This window comes from Canis lupus, chromosome 6 (assembly GCF_011100685.1).
Source record: "Canis lupus familiaris isolate Mischka breed German Shepherd chromosome 6, alternate assembly UU_Cfam_GSD_1.0, whole genome shotgun sequence".
NCBI lineage: Eukaryota > Metazoa > Chordata > Mammalia > Carnivora > Canidae > Canis > Canis lupus.
The window spans coordinates 52606179-52626774 of record NC_049227.1 but is presented as its reverse complement, the minus strand read 5'-3'; the positions used below and the strand labels follow the sequence as shown (position 1 = coordinate 52626774).

The window sequence follows — 20596 nt, the reverse complement described above, 5'->3', positions numbered from 1 at the left end:
AGGTACTTCCCTATGTGTGCTGCCTTCCATATGCTCAACTGAAGCTCAACCAACAGACACCATGAGAAATGGGCAGGATGATTATTGAGAAGAAGAGTAGGGCCGAAAATGGAAAAACCTGTGTTCTAGCCCCAGAAGACCAGACCATCAACACTTTATGATAGGCATTACATTTCTCCTGTTCTTTTCTATGGATGCTGTTCTCTCTTTATCTCTTTGGGGATCTTTAACATATCTATTTTTAATTCCTTACAGATAGTTCTATTATTGTTCTTTTCTCCTGAATTTTCCTATGAGTTGACTTTTAAAATCTGTTCCTCAGCTTTCTGACCCATATGTTAAGTGGTTGGATCAAGTATTTCCAGGGCCATTGCCATCTCAACAAAATTTAGCACACATTTTCTAATTTGTAAAATGAGAAAAAAATAGTTACTCTGGCAGGCATAATTTTGTATGATGTGAATATTAAGCCTCTAAAAAATAATCAGCATATTATAGGTATTTGATAAATCAGATGCTTTATTTTTAACATACATAATTTGGGTTTCAGAAGCATGAAAAACTATAATTTAATCTTTTTTATGGATAAAGATAGTGAGGATAAAGAGAATGCATTTGAGATTTTAAACATTAAGTCCTTGAGCTGAGAATTTCACTTCTGTGCCTACATTGTGCTATCTCAGAGCCATAAGTGAGATAACCAAAAGGCAATGTGAAATCCCGAAAGGTCCAAAGGCAGAATTAATGAGTAATTAAATGAAGATTTGAACCCAGGTCTCCTAACTTTTAGGCTTTCATTGTACCACCTGTATCTAGGTATTTTTCAATCTAATCCATTACAATTTATGTAAGACTCAACTTTAGTAAATCACTGAATGTAGAGGAACAAAGTTCTGATTAAAATTTTTGCATTTAAATTTCCACCAGCAAGCTAAAGGTTTTCAGTGCTTTGTTCTACTGTGATATTTTCATGAGGGCCACATGGCCCCAAGCATCAAGGTGTTAGAGATTTGGCATGGAATTCTTAACACCTATACCCCATGTGGACCAAGTAACCTTGCAATAGCTAATTTCTTTCATACTCCCTCAGCACCTACTGAGGTCAGGTTCAGTATGGCACAGATCAGATTTTTCAGTTATTTCTTCTAACCATTCTAATCTTAAGTTATCTGCCTGAAGTAGCAATCTACTGCTATATTGGTAAGGATATATTCTGCCTTTATGGAGACAATTTCATTCTAAATTACTTTTCAGGTCAAATGCTGCCATTTAATAAAGGTTTGGAACCCTATATAAAGTCAATAAAAGGCATTAAAATCACTTATTAGTCATGGTATTTTCTTTCCCTATCACCAACTAGATAGTTTTGTTTTCATAGCTCCATTGGACATAAGCTCAGTCCTCATTTTTTTCCTCAATCCTTTTACAACATACAGATATCATAAAAAGTAAATACCCCTTCATACACAAAAAGCTACACATTTTTACAAATAAAAATTTTACTAGAAAAAAGTCAGGCTTCTGATCATTAATAATTATTTAAAAATATTAAGCTAAGGAATACATCAAAAATTAACATTGCCGTACCATCAAAAAGATAGACTCTATAGACGTCTACGGGGTTTGAGTGCTTATTTAAAATACTTGAATAGACTTCATTTTTCAATGACTATAAGCAAATTTAAATGTATTACTTCTCACTGAAAAGGATAAAAATGATATCACAGGCACTTTTGATTCTAGTTCAGTCTAAAGGTGTAGTTTACCAATGAGAAATTGGGCTGAAGTCATTTCAATACAGTGATCCTGACCAAGTGGAAAAACTTAGCATGGAAACAGCATTTAGCCATGACATACTTCAATATTATTTTTTGGAGTCTATCACTATCTCAAACTGTATCCATTATGATTTAAAACTGTCTTATTATTGATATTCATTGGTTTTCAACCTGACAGTGGCCAATGATTCATATCAATCTTCTTTTAACATAGGAATTAGAGAGTTTGCAATATATCTTAAACTGAAGGACACTTTTTCAATAGGTCTCAAGATTTTAATACAGTTGTCATTTGAAAAGCCTTACCTCCTCTCAGTTGGAGAGGGGTTTAGAAAAGAAGAAGCCAGTTCCGTCAATAAGATTGTTTTTATCTGAAGCAGTGAAGGATTTAAAAATTAGTATGACATATCGATGATGCCTCTTTTTTTAAAAGGCATTTTTATTTTCTAAGTGCAGGAACACTGCAGTTGGCTGTCAATCATTAAACCACAAAATGAAGTCCTTTGCCTGGCAAGGAGATCTGCAAACTATACCAATACTGGTAAACTAACCACCAAATTATAGCCTTTTCTCTTGCCTCACCCAGATTTCACAGGGGCTGCACACCCAAATAAATGCCTCTTGGCTACCCATTCATCTAACAGCTGGAAAGATGACACTTGACATTTGGAAACTTTCCTGTGAAGATTGCTGCAAGGCTTTCCCATTAGCTTCCTGGTGAGACTGTAAGGTCGAATAAGCTGCCTCAAAACCTGCAAAGGGTAACGGAAATGCTCTAATATTAAGCCTGTGCAATTTAAATTTCTAATTCTCAAATCATAGTTCTTCAGATATTGTAGAAACCACTAGTATATTTCAGGGCAAAAGAATGCCTTTGAAGATGTGAAATTAAAATGATATTTTAAGCAATGATAATGATAACAAGTGTCTTTAAAGTTGGCACTGAAGTTCTAAGCAACAGAGACTTGGACATAGATAAGTTCTTCCAAGTTTGTTTTCTAAAATCCCAGATTGTCATATTTTTAGCAACCGCTCATCTTTGTACAGATCAGTAATCTTTAATATGAGCCACAGTAGCTATCATTCTTTAGATTTTATTTTCACATCATAAAAATTATCAGAGATAGCTTTACAATCCGACAACGTGGATTCTTTTTGAAAATCAGTGAGCTTGATATAAATAAAAATGTAAATATTCCATTATGAAGAAAATGCTGTGATCTTATAAATCTTTCAAGTATAAACATATGCGTTTGTCCTCTTTAGAAAGGTTAATTCCTTTAAAAGAGATCCCCAAATCAAAAAGTTTTAATAACCTGACTGTTCACTAAAGATATTAGAAAGACAAAATCCCTCACATAATCTCCAACCCTAAAAGTGGCAGAAGGTGAAAGATTTCATTTATTGATATGAATGCACATAATTCAATTAGCTTTATAGCAATGATCCTTTCGCACTGTGCTCGATCTTTAATTCCCCGTCTTCAAAGTGTCCTTACAATTTTCTATTCTTGTTTGTTAACTCAGTATTTCTCATGTGAAAGATTGACAAGAATGAATAGGCCTCTCTAAATGTTCAGTTATATGTCCAAATGTAGATAAAATTAATAATATGATTAAAAGGGAAAATGAAACATTGAAAAAATATATGCAGAAGGGTACTGAAGAAACAGGAGACATAAATGATGTAACTTTCAATCTTGAATTAATCACCATCTGGGACTGAAATCACTTTTTAAAAGTCAACTTAGAGATGCTGAATTGTACCTCATTAGCAACAATGACAGATATGGATTCCTATGGATGTGCATCTCACGGCCTCAAATCACAAACCAACACAAGGGCAAGCCTAGCTCTCCTATGCCATTCCATCAACAAATCCACCAAAAGAAGTCTCAGCTCAAAAAAACAAAAAGCCCTGGAATACTTAGCAATGATTGGACTTTTTCTCCAAACTAAAATCACAACTACCATTTTGTACTCACTCAATGGTGAGACTATGCCATGAATCTCTCTCCAGTAGGTACTGAAATCACAAATTCATTTCACATAGCCTATTGAACTGCCATCAGATGATAATGACTTTCTGTCACTCCTGACCAGGGGCAGATTTGAACTAGTGACCAAGAGGTTAAAGGCTCTGTATCTCATTACCAATCTCCTGAGATACCTAGTTCCCTCAACAACTACTGATTCTTTTGCTCCTCAATCGAACCTAAAGAAAACACACAAAAACCTAAAGCAGGAGGAAAATAGGTCATCAATGCAAGGAATTTATAACAGTTTTGAAGAACTTTACAAACATCTATTTCAAAATGTGCCTGTATACTATATACAGCTGAGTAGAACCACATCAACTGTTAGAGAACTTCATTATAACCTTCTTTAAAATATCATATAAGCTTCATTGTTTGCTGGAAAACACTGTAGAAAGCTAAAACTTAAAAGACAACTGTACTCTGTGATCCTACAGGGTTAGGAAAGACATTTTAGAGCAAGTATGATGCCAGAATATTTATGTGTGTATCTCGTGTATATTTTCTAAGATATTTCTGCCACAGGAATTCATTCCAAGGGCGACTGACACGTTGGAAAGAACAACACAGATTCATGAATAAAATAATCAAAACAGTATCAGGCTCCTTAACATGGATACTTATCACAGGAATATGGCATGTTTAATAAAGGATAAAGTTTGAGGAAGAAACAAAAAGAATCGTCATTTGGGAAGAAGCATGTAGGTAAACTCGGGTATAGAGTAAAACCACTGAAACTAAACCAAAAATGAAACACACACACACACACACACACACACACACACAACTTTTTGTTGTTGTTGAATGGTGGCAGCCAGTAAACAGTACTGGGTAACCATTCAATTTCAATTCAGTGACTCCTAAAGTCACTCGTAAACATAGCAACCAGAACTTTTTTTTTTAATGTGTTTATTTTTTTTAAGAATTTATTTATTTGAGAGAGAGCATGAGCAGAGGGAGGGGCAGAGGGAGAAGAACAGTCAGACCCCCAGCTGCGCAGGGAGCCTGATGCCGGGCTCAGCCCCAGGACCCTGGAATCATGACCCACACCGAAGTCAGACACTTCACCGCCTGAGCCACCCAGGTGCTCTTACATATGTTTAATGTTCCAGTGTCTCCTTTCTTATCCTCTGCAGTTTATCATAGTGTTTGAATTTCACAGAAAGAATTCTACTTGAAAGAAAAGTGGTCTTCTTTTCCCTTTCACTTCTTGCCTATATTTGAAGAATCCCTAATATAATTTCTTTCATTGAATTTCTATCTCTACCTATTCCTTCCATATTTATCTTTCCACTAATAACTCTTGTCTTTTGTCACTCAATATTTATCTGCAACATGTAAATTTAGTTAATCCCTTCCCCTACTAGTAATAAATACTGTGGTGTTTTAATGTTGCATCTAAAAGATAGTAAATTTAAAATAGAATTCTGAATCACAGAATAATGACATGGCTAAGGATTGCTCTACAGATGTAATCAAAACTGTAGGTTTTGAGATGATAATTTTCATATATTTGGACTGATTTTATTTGACAAAATGTCTCATGTTGGTAAGATCACCTTCTCAGAACTACCATGAAGACTTCAGGGAAAATGAGCTTCTTATCTAGGATCAGAGTTTAGAAGCAGTTAGCCTGTATTCTATTTACAAGTTTGTTCTTAGTGGAGGACACGGCATGGAGAGATAACATATATAGCCTTTTTTTCCTCTACTGTTCATGATTAAATTTGTTTGCATGTTAATACTAAAACAAAGTACATGTCCAATCTTCTAAACAATTGTATCTTCATAAATTAGTGACATTTTTGTAAATTGATAATACCATTTCGTAAATATATTTTGTATTAAGACTTGTCTTTGGTAAAGAAGGACCTTAGGCACCGCACTATTTCCCTTAACGAGTTGGTTGCACCTAACAGACTCACTGGACTAATTTCTTCTCTCCTGTACGTCTGTGAGATAAAGAGGAAGGATACGGAGTGCTGAATCTTTGTAGTGAGTAGGGTACCCTGTGTGCCTAAGAACTTTCTACTACCCCCCCCTTGAGTTGTGTGCTTACTGAATCAGTGGTATGTCTCTCACCCCATTGTGTTTAGGAATGTAAATTAAAATTATATAAATTGAAGAGCCATATGAATGCAAAAAGAAAGGGGGTTGAGTCTGTGAAAAAAAAACAAGTTGAATATTTTCAAAAGATATAATCAAGGTGAGTTGCTAAAAAAGAAGTTGCTGTCACATTAGATGTGGATTAAACAAATAAAATGACTGACAGGCAATCAGACAAAAATCCAGGAACCTGCTCTGTGTTTCCTGAATATATGGGGCTCCACTTTAAAACACAAAACCAGAAGTTTTAGGCAGTATATTATAAATAAATACACAAGAAACATGATAGAGCTGTAACCATTAGATTAAAAAGAATGTGGCTGTTTTTTTTTTAAAGAAAAATGAAAGAAGAAAATTTCTATGACATGCTTGACATATGTATGTATCCTTTTTATAATTCCCTATTTTAAATTTTCCAGATTAATCAACTAATTATTGATTTTTGTTTCACAGACTAAGAGAACTTCTTTATAATCTTCTGTTTTTTAAATGAATGTTCTAGATTTAACCAATTCATTGTTAATGAATTTCTGGATTTACCTATATAATTAAAATGCCTCATCTTTATCCTTAATTAACAATTAAATTTAGGTCTTTAATTATATTGATTAAGTTGACTATCCCTCTATTCTACTTCTCTGGAAGTTAGGAGATATGGAATGTTTATAATCTTAGAACTTTTCTAGTCACTTAATCATTCTCGTTAAGGTATATTTTAACCAGAACTAAGTTACACATAAGCTACAGCCTCCATTCACAATCTTCTCATTTCAGTTTCAAACTACAGAGGAACTCTCAGGTAAAGTTCAAATGCACTATTTTATTTTTAAATTTTAACACATATTGTAGGGGAAGGTGTCTAGGGCTGCAAATGATTAGCAAGAAGAACAAGAATCCAGAGTTAAAAAGTATCAGGAAAGTAATTCAATCCAGGGGAAAACAATAAATATTTAATTTGAATAAATATGTTCAAATCCTGGCTTTGTTACTGACACCATACTTAACCTAGAATAGGTTTATCTTTTGAGACTTTTTTAACAACTACAAAATAAAGATAATGATACCCATAGGGGTACTGGGTGGCTCAGACAGTTAAGCCTCCAACTCTTGACTTCGGCTCAGGGCATGATTTTAGGATTGTGAGATCCAGCCCTGCAGCAGGCTCTGAACTCAGTGTGGAATCTGCTTGAGATTCTCTCTCTCTCTCTATCTTTCTCTCTCTCTCTGCACCTCTCCCCTCATTTGCACACTGTCTCTCTCTCTCTGAAATAAATAAATAAAATCTTTTCTAAAAATTTAAAAATAAAGATAATGATACCCATTGTAACCAAAACACACACAATGCATAATAGAGGCTAAACAAATAGTAGCTGCTATTATAATGATTGACAAGTAAATATAACAGCAAGGAGGGTAAAAATCAGGGAGCAGTTCTTTCGTGAATCTTTTCCAATTATTCTAGTCACCATTGATCTCTGCTCTTGGACTACTTTAGTATTTATTGGTTGTAGTAAATTTAGCTTTCCATTTTATCATGCCTGTTCTCTATTTCATCTGGGTAATCCTTGCATTCACACATTGCTAGAAGCACCTTTAGAGAAGAAAGGTTGATGGGTTCATGTGGTTGATTTCTTTTTTTCCTAGTACAGAACTTTTTATCTATCCACCTGTCCACATACATGCACACGTGTGCACATACACACAGAGACATACACATGTGCACTGGTTAAATAAATAAATCCACCTGAAAGATTCAAGAGGAAGCGCAAATAAATTTTAAAACTGATAGAAATTTTTTTTTGTTTAGCAATAATCATTCTTCCAATTATATACTCTTTCTTTGGATACACTGTCAAAATTATCTTAGATATTCAGTAATTCTTATTTAAGGAGAAGAAAAAAATTCAAATATGCCTGGATTCCTACTAACATCATAGTATTAAAAACAAGAAAGGTGAAGCCATATTGGATCATTCATTAGTAAAACTAAATAAAGACAAGTAAGTTTAATATTATAAAATAAAGGCTTTCAAGGAGGGAAATGTTGACAAATGGGAAAATGTTTCTTTCTATATTAATACAAAAGCTGGGCATCCCAGTTGGCTCAGCGGTTTAGCGCCACCTTCAGCCCAGGGTGAGATCCTGGAGACCTTTAAAAAAAGAACAATCTGACATTATCACTTTTTTTTTTTTTTAAGATTTTATTTATTTATTCATGAGAGACACAGAGAGAGAGCGGCAGAGACACAGGCAGAGGGAGAAGCAGGCTCCATGCAGGGAGCCCGATGTGGGACTGGATCCCAGGTCTCCAGGATCTTGCCCTGGGCTGAAGGTTGGTGCTAAACCGCTGAGCCACCTGGGCCTCCCACACTATGAGTTCTTTATGCAAACAACTCCTACCACATTCCTGCTTCATTACAAACCCCAAATTGGAAGTCCAACACTGGGTATTCTTATCATGTTCTAACCGCAGTATCATTGCATCTTCTCTTCAATTTTTCCTACATATTCTCTCTATTTAGGGCCTCCACTAGCTCAGGATGCCTTCTGGGGAAATTTTAAAAAGCCACTGCACAGGTGCAAGTCTTACAGAGCAAGCAGATAGCACCTTTGTGAAAATTCAAGGAAAGCACTCCTTCCTCTGAATAGAAGCCCCACAACAAAAGACACCACCGTTAGGTAAGTGGAGCTTGGTTAGGACTTCAGCCAGCTAGTACCCTGATCTGGGTTTCCCTGGGCAGGAAGCAAGCTATCCAGTTTTGCTAGCAGGCCCCTTTATGTTCCACCAGTTCAAATCACTCAGTTTGTCTTACCCTCCCTTTTGATTTGTATCTTGATTTTTGTGAAGCCTTTGCTGACTCCACATCCTGATACCCACATCCAGACAGAATCAATCATTATCTCTTCCATGCTACCCTGTGCTTTTACATTTTTTGTTACTATACTTATTATATCGTATTAGCTGTAAGCTTACAATTTACAGACTGTGAGATTAGTAATAGCAAGTTTCATGTTTTAATTTACATTTATAAACCTACTGATTAGTACCATCTAGAGATGAAAGCACTATTTTTAAAAAATTTATTGAATGAAAAAATGAATGAATGAATGAATTCATGCATGAATGGATACATACATGGACAGAGAAGTGAATATATATGGTTAAATAAATAAATAGCTAATTAAAATGCTTTCATAATTATTTACTTACCCCTAAAAAGATCATGTCCTGGAGTGAAGTAACTTGCCTCAGGTCACATAGTTGGAAAGTGCTGAATATGGGTTAAAATCAGGTCTGTTTAATTCAGAGCCCAAATTCCTCACTGCTATATTTTACCTCTCCTCATGTATTCACTTTGGTACTCTCTCAAAGTCAAGTGTCTTGGGCCCAACAGCTGGTACTCAATAAATGATAACTGATCAAATTAACTAATGAAATTTAAGTGAAGCTCTCTTTAGACAACTACGGGAATTACTGAAATCCAAACCGGGATATCTTTAAATAAGCACGATGTGTCTGAAAAAGCATATTACAAATAAATTCAAAATATACTATTGCAATGATCGCATGCATGAATTAATACTATAATGTGTGTATTAAATCATTTTTAAAGTATACTATCTAGTGTTCCATTTCTCTCAAAACTAATGTAAAACAAGACAAGCAGCGATAAAACCTTCATTCATGAATATACTTCAGGCATTATAAATTTTTCCTTAGCGAATGTTCCATCTGAAGGAAACATTATTTATTTACAGTGTTAATGAACTTTTATAACAAACTCATTAGTTTTCTTAACTCCTCTTTAAATTCCTTTAAAATGAATTATCTCATTTTACGTATTTCTCCTATTTAATAGATGAATACACTGTTTATTTTGAAGGCATAACAACAAACAAGCATGGCCACTGGCTTGGGTAGAGACAGATGAGTGGGCAGGCTTCAGTCACAGAAACCAGGTGCTACAGACCACACAGGAGGAACATATTCCTGGAAGAGAAGGAAGCAAGACCTGAAGGACAAGTAGGATCTAGACAGATGAAATGAGTGGAGTAGGGGAAAGGCCCAGATTCAGAAAAAATCTTGGTGTGTAGGAGAAATTCAAATTAGCATCACAAGCAAGATAAAGAGTTTAGGCTTCATCTTGAGTGTGAAAAAGAGCATCTAAGGGGCTTTATTTTATTTATTTATTTTCTGAAGGCTTTTAAATGAAGAAATTAGGATCAAACTTGTTCTCTAGAGAGATGACTCTGGTTGCAGTATAGGCTCATTGGATTTGACAAGGGAAGAAGTGGTGGCAATTTTAAGAGGTGATAGACCAGGCCAGAACTAAGTTAATGACAGTGTGGAGAGAGAAAAATCTCACTTTGTCTATATGTTCCTTTTTGGTCTTATCACTGCTTAGCACTATGCAACCAATAGGTGGGAAAGTGTAACTGTTGATTTTACATGACAGGGATTTTACCTGCCTTCCGTTTCTACTCCATCTTTAAAAATGCAATTCAACACGTTGTTTGACATATCTGAAGCTTTCAGCAAAAAACAAAACTCTTCCTGGTCATGCATTTTTTCTTGTATATTTCAAACACTACTGTTCCTCACAATGCGTATTTTTAAAGCACGTGCACTTTTCATTTCATCCTAAAAGTCTGTTTCTTTCCCTTTCTGAGTAGGTGGAAGCTAAATAAAATGATTGCTCATTTTTTTTTTCAGTACATATTTATTTGATCCAGGGAAGTAAACAAATAAAAAGAAAGTCAAAAGAAAAACACCCTTAGGAATCCTTTGGAATGATAAATGTGAAGTGCTGCAGAACCACAATCATCACAAATATAGTAAATATTCTCTATATACTTTAATCTAAAAGCTAAAAATGAATTTAAATATTTAGGAAAAAATTAACACAGGCTATTTTCCACTGTCTTTCACTCAGTTTTACCTTTCAAATCTCTTTAGCATCTTTGCCTTCCCACCATTTTCACTCCTGCAAACTGAATTCACGCATCCACTAGATTGCATCTGGCCTTCCACAAGAGCCTCTTCTCTTATCTCCTGATTCTACTTTCATCTCTTCAGGAAGTTAACAGACTGGTCAGTCTGTCAACCAAATATTGTATCTGGCACCAAAAACAAGCCAATCAAAGTGCGTGTATGAAAGAGTCTTTACAGAGATAGAATTGAGGAGTTATAAACAAGAGAGAGAGAGAAGAGGAAAATAAGATTTAGATAAATAGTTCCTAAGTAAAGATGTGTACAACAGTGTTCTTTTGTAATGAGAAAAGTGTGTGTGTGTGTAAACACTCTAGTGTAAACCTTTCAACCATATATTCTTAAGAAATAGCTCTTATTCCAAGACTGTGTTGTTCCCTACTTCTCCCATAAACTTTCTTATTAATGTATTTCTGGTATATATAATATAGCAAATGGTATAATTTCCTGTGTTCAAGTGTTTGCTCTAATGCCATTACACAAAAATAAGAAGCTGTCAGGCTTATTTTGGTTTCAAAACTGACTTTGAAAACTGGATTCATCTGAGTAATCTAGAAGTCAGTAACCTAAAGTCTGAGGAACATTGATTTTGAGGCTTTGAAGTCAGTATCAAAAATGTTAAATGCTGGAGGCAGAACGGGTTTGGGAAAGCATGTTTAGTTCACTAGGAGTGAATCAGAAGTGCAGGTAACCAACTGACATCCAGTGAAGCAGAAATACACAACAAGCACAGGAGGGAAGGTCATCAATAGAGAGCTGGATCATGGAAGAACACAGATGGAAACACAGATGAGGGAGTCATGAAGAAGGTGCCACTGGGACCACTGAGAGTGCTGTGCCAAGAAGAGTAAAATGAGGAACTATAAACATAGGATGATAAGCTTTGCAACAGAAAGAACAACAGAGGCCAAATTAGGAGTCCATCCCGGGCAGTTGAACTAAGCTCCTCTGTGTATTTCAGAGGCCAAGGAGACTCCCCAAAGTACAGGTGCTAGAGACCCTAGAGCTGGAGCTACTACCTAGTTTTCTCCTTTGAGTTCCCGGGTTTCTGCCTTTTAAAATTGTATTGCTTTTCCCATTTTTCCCCAGCCTAGTCCCTTTTGAATTATGATGGATTTAAACGGCATTCTTAATTTTAGAATTGTCATCTCCACAAAACGTTGTTTCCTAAATCACACTTCTGTCTCTGTGCATCACCTATAAGCTGGTTACACCCATTTTTAGAGCCCTGGGGTACCACACTATGGCCCAAACCACAACATTTCAAGCCTAGTACTCCGAGATGCTGGGCTAAGCGGGGGATAAAGGTGAATGAATCAAACATAAAAAAAATATGACATAATTGGTATGACGTCTAGGCTCTACCTGGTAAGTAAGCAGTCCTGCACAAGTTGCAGAAAAAAATAGGAGGACAACCAGAAAAGACTAAATGGTCATGGCAAAGAGGAAGAAAAATATTCAAGGAAACATTAAAGACAAAGTGAATTTTGTGGGCAGGTGGGGAACAAAAGAAACTGAAAGAAAAGAGGCAGAGAGGCAGACAGCATGTTATGAATGGAGAGTCTCTCCCACATAGGAAAAAAGAATTTTATTAATAAGAGTAAACTTTTCCAGAAACATTTTATATAAAGGAGATCACTGTATCTACATTTCATTAAATTGTAGAGCAAGAAGAAAACAAAGCATTTTGTCAAAAAGTGAGGCAACTGAGATCTAGTAATTATGGCTTTTTCTCCCCACAACCACCCAGTTACTGTAAGAGCATGTTCAACTTTATAGCTTACCATTTTTTTCATTTTGTATTCGTTTCATAAAACTGAAGAGTGAAAAATTACAATTGAAATTTATAAAATATTTGTTTTTTTTTCAATTAGGTGCATATAATTCGGGAAATGGATAGGAACTCATCTAATTTGATGAGCACTGGGTGTTATTCTACATGTTGGCAAATTGAACACCAATAAAAAATAAATTTATAAAAAAAGGAACTCATCTAATTCAAATGGACAGATGACATAGTCTTCCAGACTGTGTAAGATAATTAGGAATATAGATCTTACCTACTGTCATATTGTGTACCATCTAGATTTGACAAATATATTATCTATGTCTTTAAGCCATTGATAAATATTTTGAACAGAGCAAAAGTAATAACTTCATGGCATTGCCTGTAGAAATGCACACTGAATTTTTAATCAACTGAACAGTCCTGCTCTCCAGTCCATGTTAAAAAAAATGTTAGCCAAGTAATATATATGTGATATACCATATATAAATGCTTGTATGAATGCGTAGCAAAATAAATGAAGTATATATACATTAGAAAAAATTAGTTAAAAGTGATGGCAAATGCCTACCTGTATATATTTGTGAATGTACCAAGAAGCTTGCTTTCCATCATTCACTGATTCCACTGTAGTATTAGCCACACCAACAATATCACCACCTGCAAACACCCATGGTTCACTGGTTTGCATAGTTTCTGGATCTACTTCTGGGAGATTCCATCTGTTGAATTTTAGAGGGCTCAAGGCTTCTTTTACTGGTAGGAAAAAAGTGAAAGGCAAGAGGCAATGAATAATCTGTGTACCACGTAACAATAATTTGAAAATTACGAAAAATTATGACTTAATTATTGTTTTAGGGATTCAAACAACTGTTTTTAATGAACCATGAAAGATGGAAAGTTAATGAAGTATCTGAGTTAACAATACATTCTAAGGATATTGACTTAACCAATTCAAAGTATACCTCACATACAGGCATTGAAAACTTCAAATTTGGGCAGTATTTCAGATCTGATATATACATCTCGGAGTATAGATCCAAGAAGGAAAGTATAGCCCTTCAAATATTTTGATGTGTATAAAATCCATTTACATCCCTCTAAATGAATTTAAATGAATTTTCTTTTTTTAAAAAAGATTTTATTTATTTATTCATGAAAGACACAGAGAGAGAGCAGAGACACAGGCAGAGGGAGATGCAGGCTCCCCATAGGGAGCCCAATGTGGGACTTGATCCCAGGGCCCCAGGATAATGCCCTGAGCTGCTGAAGGCAGATGCTCAACCACTGAGCCACTTAGGTATCCCTAAAATGAATTTTCTAAGATTTTATTTGTCCCTTATTTTCACAAATATGATATTACTCATATGATCCTAAGCTTGTCCCTGTGTGTAACAGGTACAAGTTATATTGTGAATTTGGGTCTATGGCCAGTTTCTCCCTTTTCCCAGAAGTTTTATAAACAAAACAAGAGAAAGTCTTCTACATTTGATCGAAATATTTGCACCGAGTATTAAGCAATGGACCTAGAATATAGCTACATTAGCCATCAGTTTCTGTTTATTTTATAAAAATCAACAAATGCAAACACTACCAATGGTTCCTTGTGGAAATTGCTTTGTAAAAGAATTTTAAATTATTTGCTGTACTCCAGTGGATCCAAATGTGTCATGAAACAAGAAAGAGTTCAAGTTCCTTTAAGAAAAATATCCAAACATATATCTTTGAGTAGACATATGATCCTGATATTTGGAAGAGATAAAAGAATATAAGTCACAGAAAGGATTCATCAAGAGAAGAAGAGCATAAAGATAGTAGCATCATGTATAATGGAGCAAACTGAGCCAGTGTTTAGGATTAAATGTTTTCTCCAGGTATTCATGTCATGAATATTAAGTACAACATCTCAGGACAAACTTATGGAGCTATTCTTTACTTTAATTGAAAAGAGAGTATAACAACTTAAATAGATTGTAAAATTTTGGAACACAAAAGTTAGTTGTTAAATAGATTACTGAGTCAAGTTTAAAATAAAATAACCAAATGTAAAAAAAAAATATTCTGAAACCTAAAACCATTTCTTCTAAACAATAATAGTAAAACAAGACATAAAAATAAAACGTCATTGTTTTCTATCTGGAAGTACTGTTCCCCACAAATTATATGTTCCCCACAAAACTGTAGATTCCATGAGAATGTGTCCATGCTGCTGGTCACTGTACCACAAAGCCTACTTACAGTACTCGGAGCATAGGAGACACCCAATTCAATGCATGAGTGAATGGATGAATGAGTGAATGAATGAATGAACAGATGGGTTAATGCTATTGTGCTCAGGTTCTTATCTAAAAATCTAATAGTGTTTATATCTCTGATGTGATTTCACCTTTCATCGAGAGTAAAATTAAATATTCATGTAATTATTTTCAATGCAGAATGGCATTTTGAGAAGATTTTTCTAATGTCTTTAAAGGTCACATGAAAAGACACCTTTATCATTTGTTCCCCATCGCCTAACAGATCATCACTACCATCTGTTGACAGTTACTTGAGTTGCAAAAAAGCCAATAGTAAGCATTGTTTGTCAATTCAACCTATTACGATAATAATGGTAACTGGAACACACCACCATTGAATGGTTTTTATGTAATGGAGATAGAGACAGTAAACAATAATTCTCCTGTAAGAAATGACCTTATTTGTCCAAGATTTTGATACAACTTTGTTCTATATAGACAATTGAAATAAAGATTTTTAAATGAGTAGGAATCCAAAATTATTTCACCAGGAGGAGATCAAAGCCCTTTTATACATTTTCCTCATGCTTTTTTACAGGGGTATCCTTGAAGGTTAGTACAGATTTCACTCTAAACTTGAGCAATGCAGGGATTATGCCTTAGTTATCTTTGATTTCCCACAGTAGCTATTAGAGTCAAAGACATATATACCGTGAAGTTATTGAAGCTTAAGCTCTCGGGTCTCTCATTTGCATGGTCCTCTTTTAAGGTTCTGTGCCTAAATTTGAGTTTGTAATTTTTTTTTTCTTTTTTATAAAGGAGTCCTCAAATTATATAAGCTTCAGGCCTCACAAAACTTGACTTAACCCTGGAGTACTGTGTGTTAAACACAATAGGTACTGACTAAATGCTTGCTGAATTAAAGTGAAGTCCTTAAGTGATATGTTTTATAATTTCTAATGACTTAAAAAATGTAAATAGTATGATTTACTTTAATATTAGAGCTCCATCTCTAACTCAGTCAATAAGTAGTCAGGAGATGTTACTCTAAGTTTAATAAGTAAATCTTGCATTTCTTAAAATATTTAGCACCAACACCATAAGCCACCCTAGGAGCATTTATTTGTGAATTCAAAAGCACTATTCTATTCACGGGTCTTCCATTATGTATGCATTGTATGATTTTAGGTCCCTAAACATTCATACATACTCATGTTTACTTTTGAAAATATGCTCTTTCTTCAATATTTTATTCATTTATATCTTGAAGTCTTAGACCTGAATATTAACTGTTTTAATTATTTTATCATTTGTAATATCCAGCTAACCTCACGAATAATCAAACAACACTCTGACACTGTGTACCAAAAAAGAAAAGGATTTTTCTTTCATATTGAAAATTATCTCAGCCCCCTTTTAAAAACTATCCACTCAATTTCTCCCCCAATATTTCTAAAGGCCTTCAAGTTTAGCATGTCCATAGTTTCACTTAAAAAATAAACAGAAAAAACAATGAGGTCAAGCAATTGGTTGTGATGTTATTAATATATTACAGCAAAGCTTACATCGATCAAAATGCAGATCATTTGTTTCCACTTTAATATCTAATATGTTGACTTGTCAATATCTACAAAGCATCTTTGGAAAAATAGAACATGGGCAATTTATATGAATATAAAAGAAATGCTACAGTAGGTAAAAAATGTTTTCTATCAGTGGCACTAAGCAGCTAATGCAAGAATGACTGTTCATTACAACTTGAACATCAAATGATTCGGATCATTTCCCTGTTGGCACAGTGGACTCAATATTTAAATATATGATCTATATGTGTTCATTTGTGTGTGTGTGTGTGTATAGATATACATACATATATATATATAGATTTCGACATTTATAATGAAATAGAGATAAAGGAAGGGGGATAATCCATTAACTTATTGAAACATCGGCTATGATTACGGATCCAAATAACACCTTTCATGATTTCAATGACTCTTGAGATATAGTAGTTATTTTTATAACCCTATTTTGTAAGCTCCAAAGTATTCAATTTAGAACTCAAATCAGGGATTAAGTGAAAAAAATGCATACATATTTTATGCATAATTTGTCAGAAAGAAGTTCATTTATTTAGCTACATCTTATGAGGAAGACTTTCATCCTCCTCATCATTGTAACTATTCTTCTATAAACTTCTCACAGCTCACTTACATCTCTGCTGATACGTTTAACTTGAAATACAATAAAATAAATCTCAGAAGCACATCTTCTGTTCTGCCTTTATCTAGCTTGGAAGGAGTGAAAGCATAAGTGGATGAAAAATGTATATTTACATTTGCAAACCAAATAACTGCTTGCCATTTCCTATGAAGTGTTAAATGAATATTAATAGAAGGATTGTATTTTTTTTCCTTGTTTATAAAATAACAGGAGTGAGGGGAGAGGGATTTTCTGTTATGATATGCACACTTTTCCCACGGATTTCCATGAGACTGCAGCATATGTCCCAGTAGCTCCTTGGTTGAACAGAAAAAGAACTTGAAAAAGAACCCTAAAACATGCTTATTCACAGTCTATGTTATTCTGCAAATGGGAGAGAAATGTGTTAAGTGATATGGTGCCTGGAATTTTATGCAGTCTTTAAAAAGAACAAAAACATCCTTAATTCATACCAAACATTCAAGATTTATGTTAATTTTCTGCTTTAATTACTACTATGTTCGAATGAGCTTATTTAAAAAACAAAGACACTCTGAGGTAGCTTTAAAACAAGAAATGGTTTCGAAATAAGAACTTTTAGTCAATTTAATGTTATGCATGAAATGATTTTTTTATATAGACTTAATTGTATTGTGACACACAAGTTCTTCACTAAGCCACAGCTTAAAATTGCAGAAACCGTCCCTCAGGGACACATCACTAGCAGATGCAGATTGCCAAGGTCAATTAAACTGATGTAGCTGTGCTGTCATATACATAGAAGAGAAACCCACAAGCATATGACAAGTATATTTCTCAGTATTTATAAAAAGATGTCAAGAATGTTATATTTTAGTACATAAATATAAATTGATTCTGCATAAACAATAAAACAATACAACAGAAATCATAATGAAGAAGGATTATTGATATTCTTTTGGAGTGTTTTATATACTATAAAACAATGGGGGGCTAAAAAATTTCAACATTTATAATAAAATGATACCTTGAAAACACGGATGAATTCATCTATATACTTGTTGTTTAATTTTGCATAACCTATTTGCCAATAGGACCGAAGCACAATGAAACAAAAAAGGCAAGCTGAGGTAATAATCTCAGTAATTCAGAGCTGAAAGCACAATCTCACCAAAAGCAAATGAATTCTAATTACAGGGCCAGGATATCAGAGTTCTGTCTCAACAAAATAATCTGGGGTAAAGAAGGGACAGCTCCAAAGAATGCCTTCCACTAAGAATATCAAGTTTGGATGCCATGAACTTTTCTTCACATCTCCCTTCTGCCTCTAAGTATTTGAATCAATATGCAGTCCATTCACAGACACAATGGAACCCACAGTGGAGATTTATCATTGTCCTTCTGTAAACCTCTCAAACGTGAACCTTGATTGTGCATCTTCCCACTTCTCCAGGACCTCAAATATCATCTCTGACTCTCTTTAGAATATTGCATTTCTCATATTTCTTCTCTCATCTCATCTTTTATTTTGAAAAACTTTAGTTTTGGCATGGTTCTCTTTTTTCATCCTAACTTCCTCCTTTACCTAATTAGAGTAACTTACACTGATTGCTTACTTTCTTCACCACCCAAGTATGCTTTTTCTAAGCTGTCCCTCTAATGAAAATATGATCTCCATGGTTCCTAAATCCCGTGACCTCAGTCCTCCTCCCTTCTGCCTTCCTGTAGCATCCAAGACTTCTATCGCATTAATTTTTATCTCTTTCTTGATTTGCAGAATGCTACTCTATTTAGGCTCTGTTTATCTTTAAATGATCTGTCTTGGGCTTTGGCTCCTATTCATCCCATCTTTGTCTTCCCAACTCAAGTCATATGCCTTTAACTTCATTTCTATGACAATGACTTTAGACACGACTTCAAGCTCTTTTATTCTGGCACGTTCAGATTCCAGTATTGTTTCTGTACTGTTCCTTCCAAATCATCACATCCAAAGCCCAGTTTACAAACTTCTCCTGGGCCTTTCACTATTTCATGACTGATATTAGTAAGCTTGCTCTTTTGTGTCTTCTACTCATTGTGATCATCATTTATACTTTTTCTCTTCTCCTCAAACTTTTGATGGACCAAGCTCCTTTCTCTTGCTTATATTTTTGTCAGAAGGTCTTCCCTTATATTTCATAAAGAACATCAAATCTATTATATAAAACTCTCTGGTCATCCCATTGTCTAGAGGGTGGGGGGTAGGGGCAGAGGGAGAGAGAGGATCCACATCCAGCAGGCTCCACATCCACCATGGGCACAGAGCCACACCTGGGGCTCAATTGGAGGCTAAATCTCAAAACCTGGGATCATAACCTGGGCTGAAATCAAAAGGCTGATGCTTAACCAATTGAGCCACCCAGGTATCCTTTCTTCTTATTTATTAAAAAACAAACAAACAAACAAACAAAAAAACCTCTCTCTCGTAACAAAGGCCAGTCCTTTCACATGAGCCTTTGTCAGCATTCGGCATTTTGTTCCATAGATTATATATTCTATTATTCACCACTCCTTCTGAATTAAATGTTTCTTATAAGCATGTACATACACGTACAGTATTCTCAACTTTTAGGTCATTCTAGATCTGCATTTGCCTCTCAAAACTTCACTAAAACTCTTTTCACTAAGATGATTGATTAGCTCCAGGTTGCCACATCCAGCAACTCTCCTCAGTGATCACCTTGTTTCAGGACCAGGCTAAGGTGGAATGAGGCACCCAATGAACAAAACTTATGAAGGTCCTTAGGCTCAGGACCTTAGGCTCAAGTACAGGTAGGCATTTCACTTGTCTCACCCAAACTGTAGCAATGCCTTCCTCCATTTCTCAGCAATATTCAACAGATAACCACTTCCTCTTCATAAATGTCCCTTAGCTTGGCTTCAATGATACCACACTTTCTGATTTTCCACCTGCCTCCATGATCACCATTCAATCTCCACTATTGTTTTTTTCTAGTCTCCTTTCTCAAAGGAGCTAGAGATAGATTTTTAAAATCTTGGCATAATCTTTGAATCTTCTCTTTCTAATAATCTCAACATCTAACCAATTAATATGTTCTGACAATTCATGCAAAGGAGATTCTCCTAGTTACTTCTTACTCCTCATTTTTATCATCCTCCCCTAATGAAGAACAGTAAGAAAAGCGATCAACATTTACTGAACCCTTGTATGAGGCAGGTACGGCTGTACATTTCCATATAATAATCTCATTTAGACCACAAAACAACTCTTTTAAGGTAGGTATTATCATCTTAAATATGGCCAAGGAATGGCAGAGCCAGCATTCGAATCCAATTATTTCTGACTCCAAACTCCTCCTTGCCACTGACCTTTGGTAGAAGGACAAGAAGAAGACAAGAATGAGTCAAAAATAGTCTCTTCAAGTTTCACAATGGGGACCACTGAAATAGCTAAAATGAACCAGAGTGAGGTTTAGAGAGATA

At 34.9% G+C, this 20596-nt stretch overlaps 1 protein-coding gene across 4 annotated transcripts in view; it reads right to left on the bottom strand.

The window, feature by feature from the left end:
• The window catches only part of DPYD (dihydropyrimidine dehydrogenase), a 791077-nt gene that overhangs the window by 397156 nt on the left and 373325 nt on the right, over positions 1-20596 (bottom strand). For all 4 annotated transcript variants that reach the window (XM_038541239.1, XM_038541240.1, XM_038541241.1 and 1 more), the window contains one exon: positions 13267-13451. In XM_038541239.1, coding sequence (XP_038397167.1) covers positions 13267-13451 — 185 coding nt within the window. The remainder of the gene's footprint in view (positions 1-13266; positions 13452-20596) is intronic.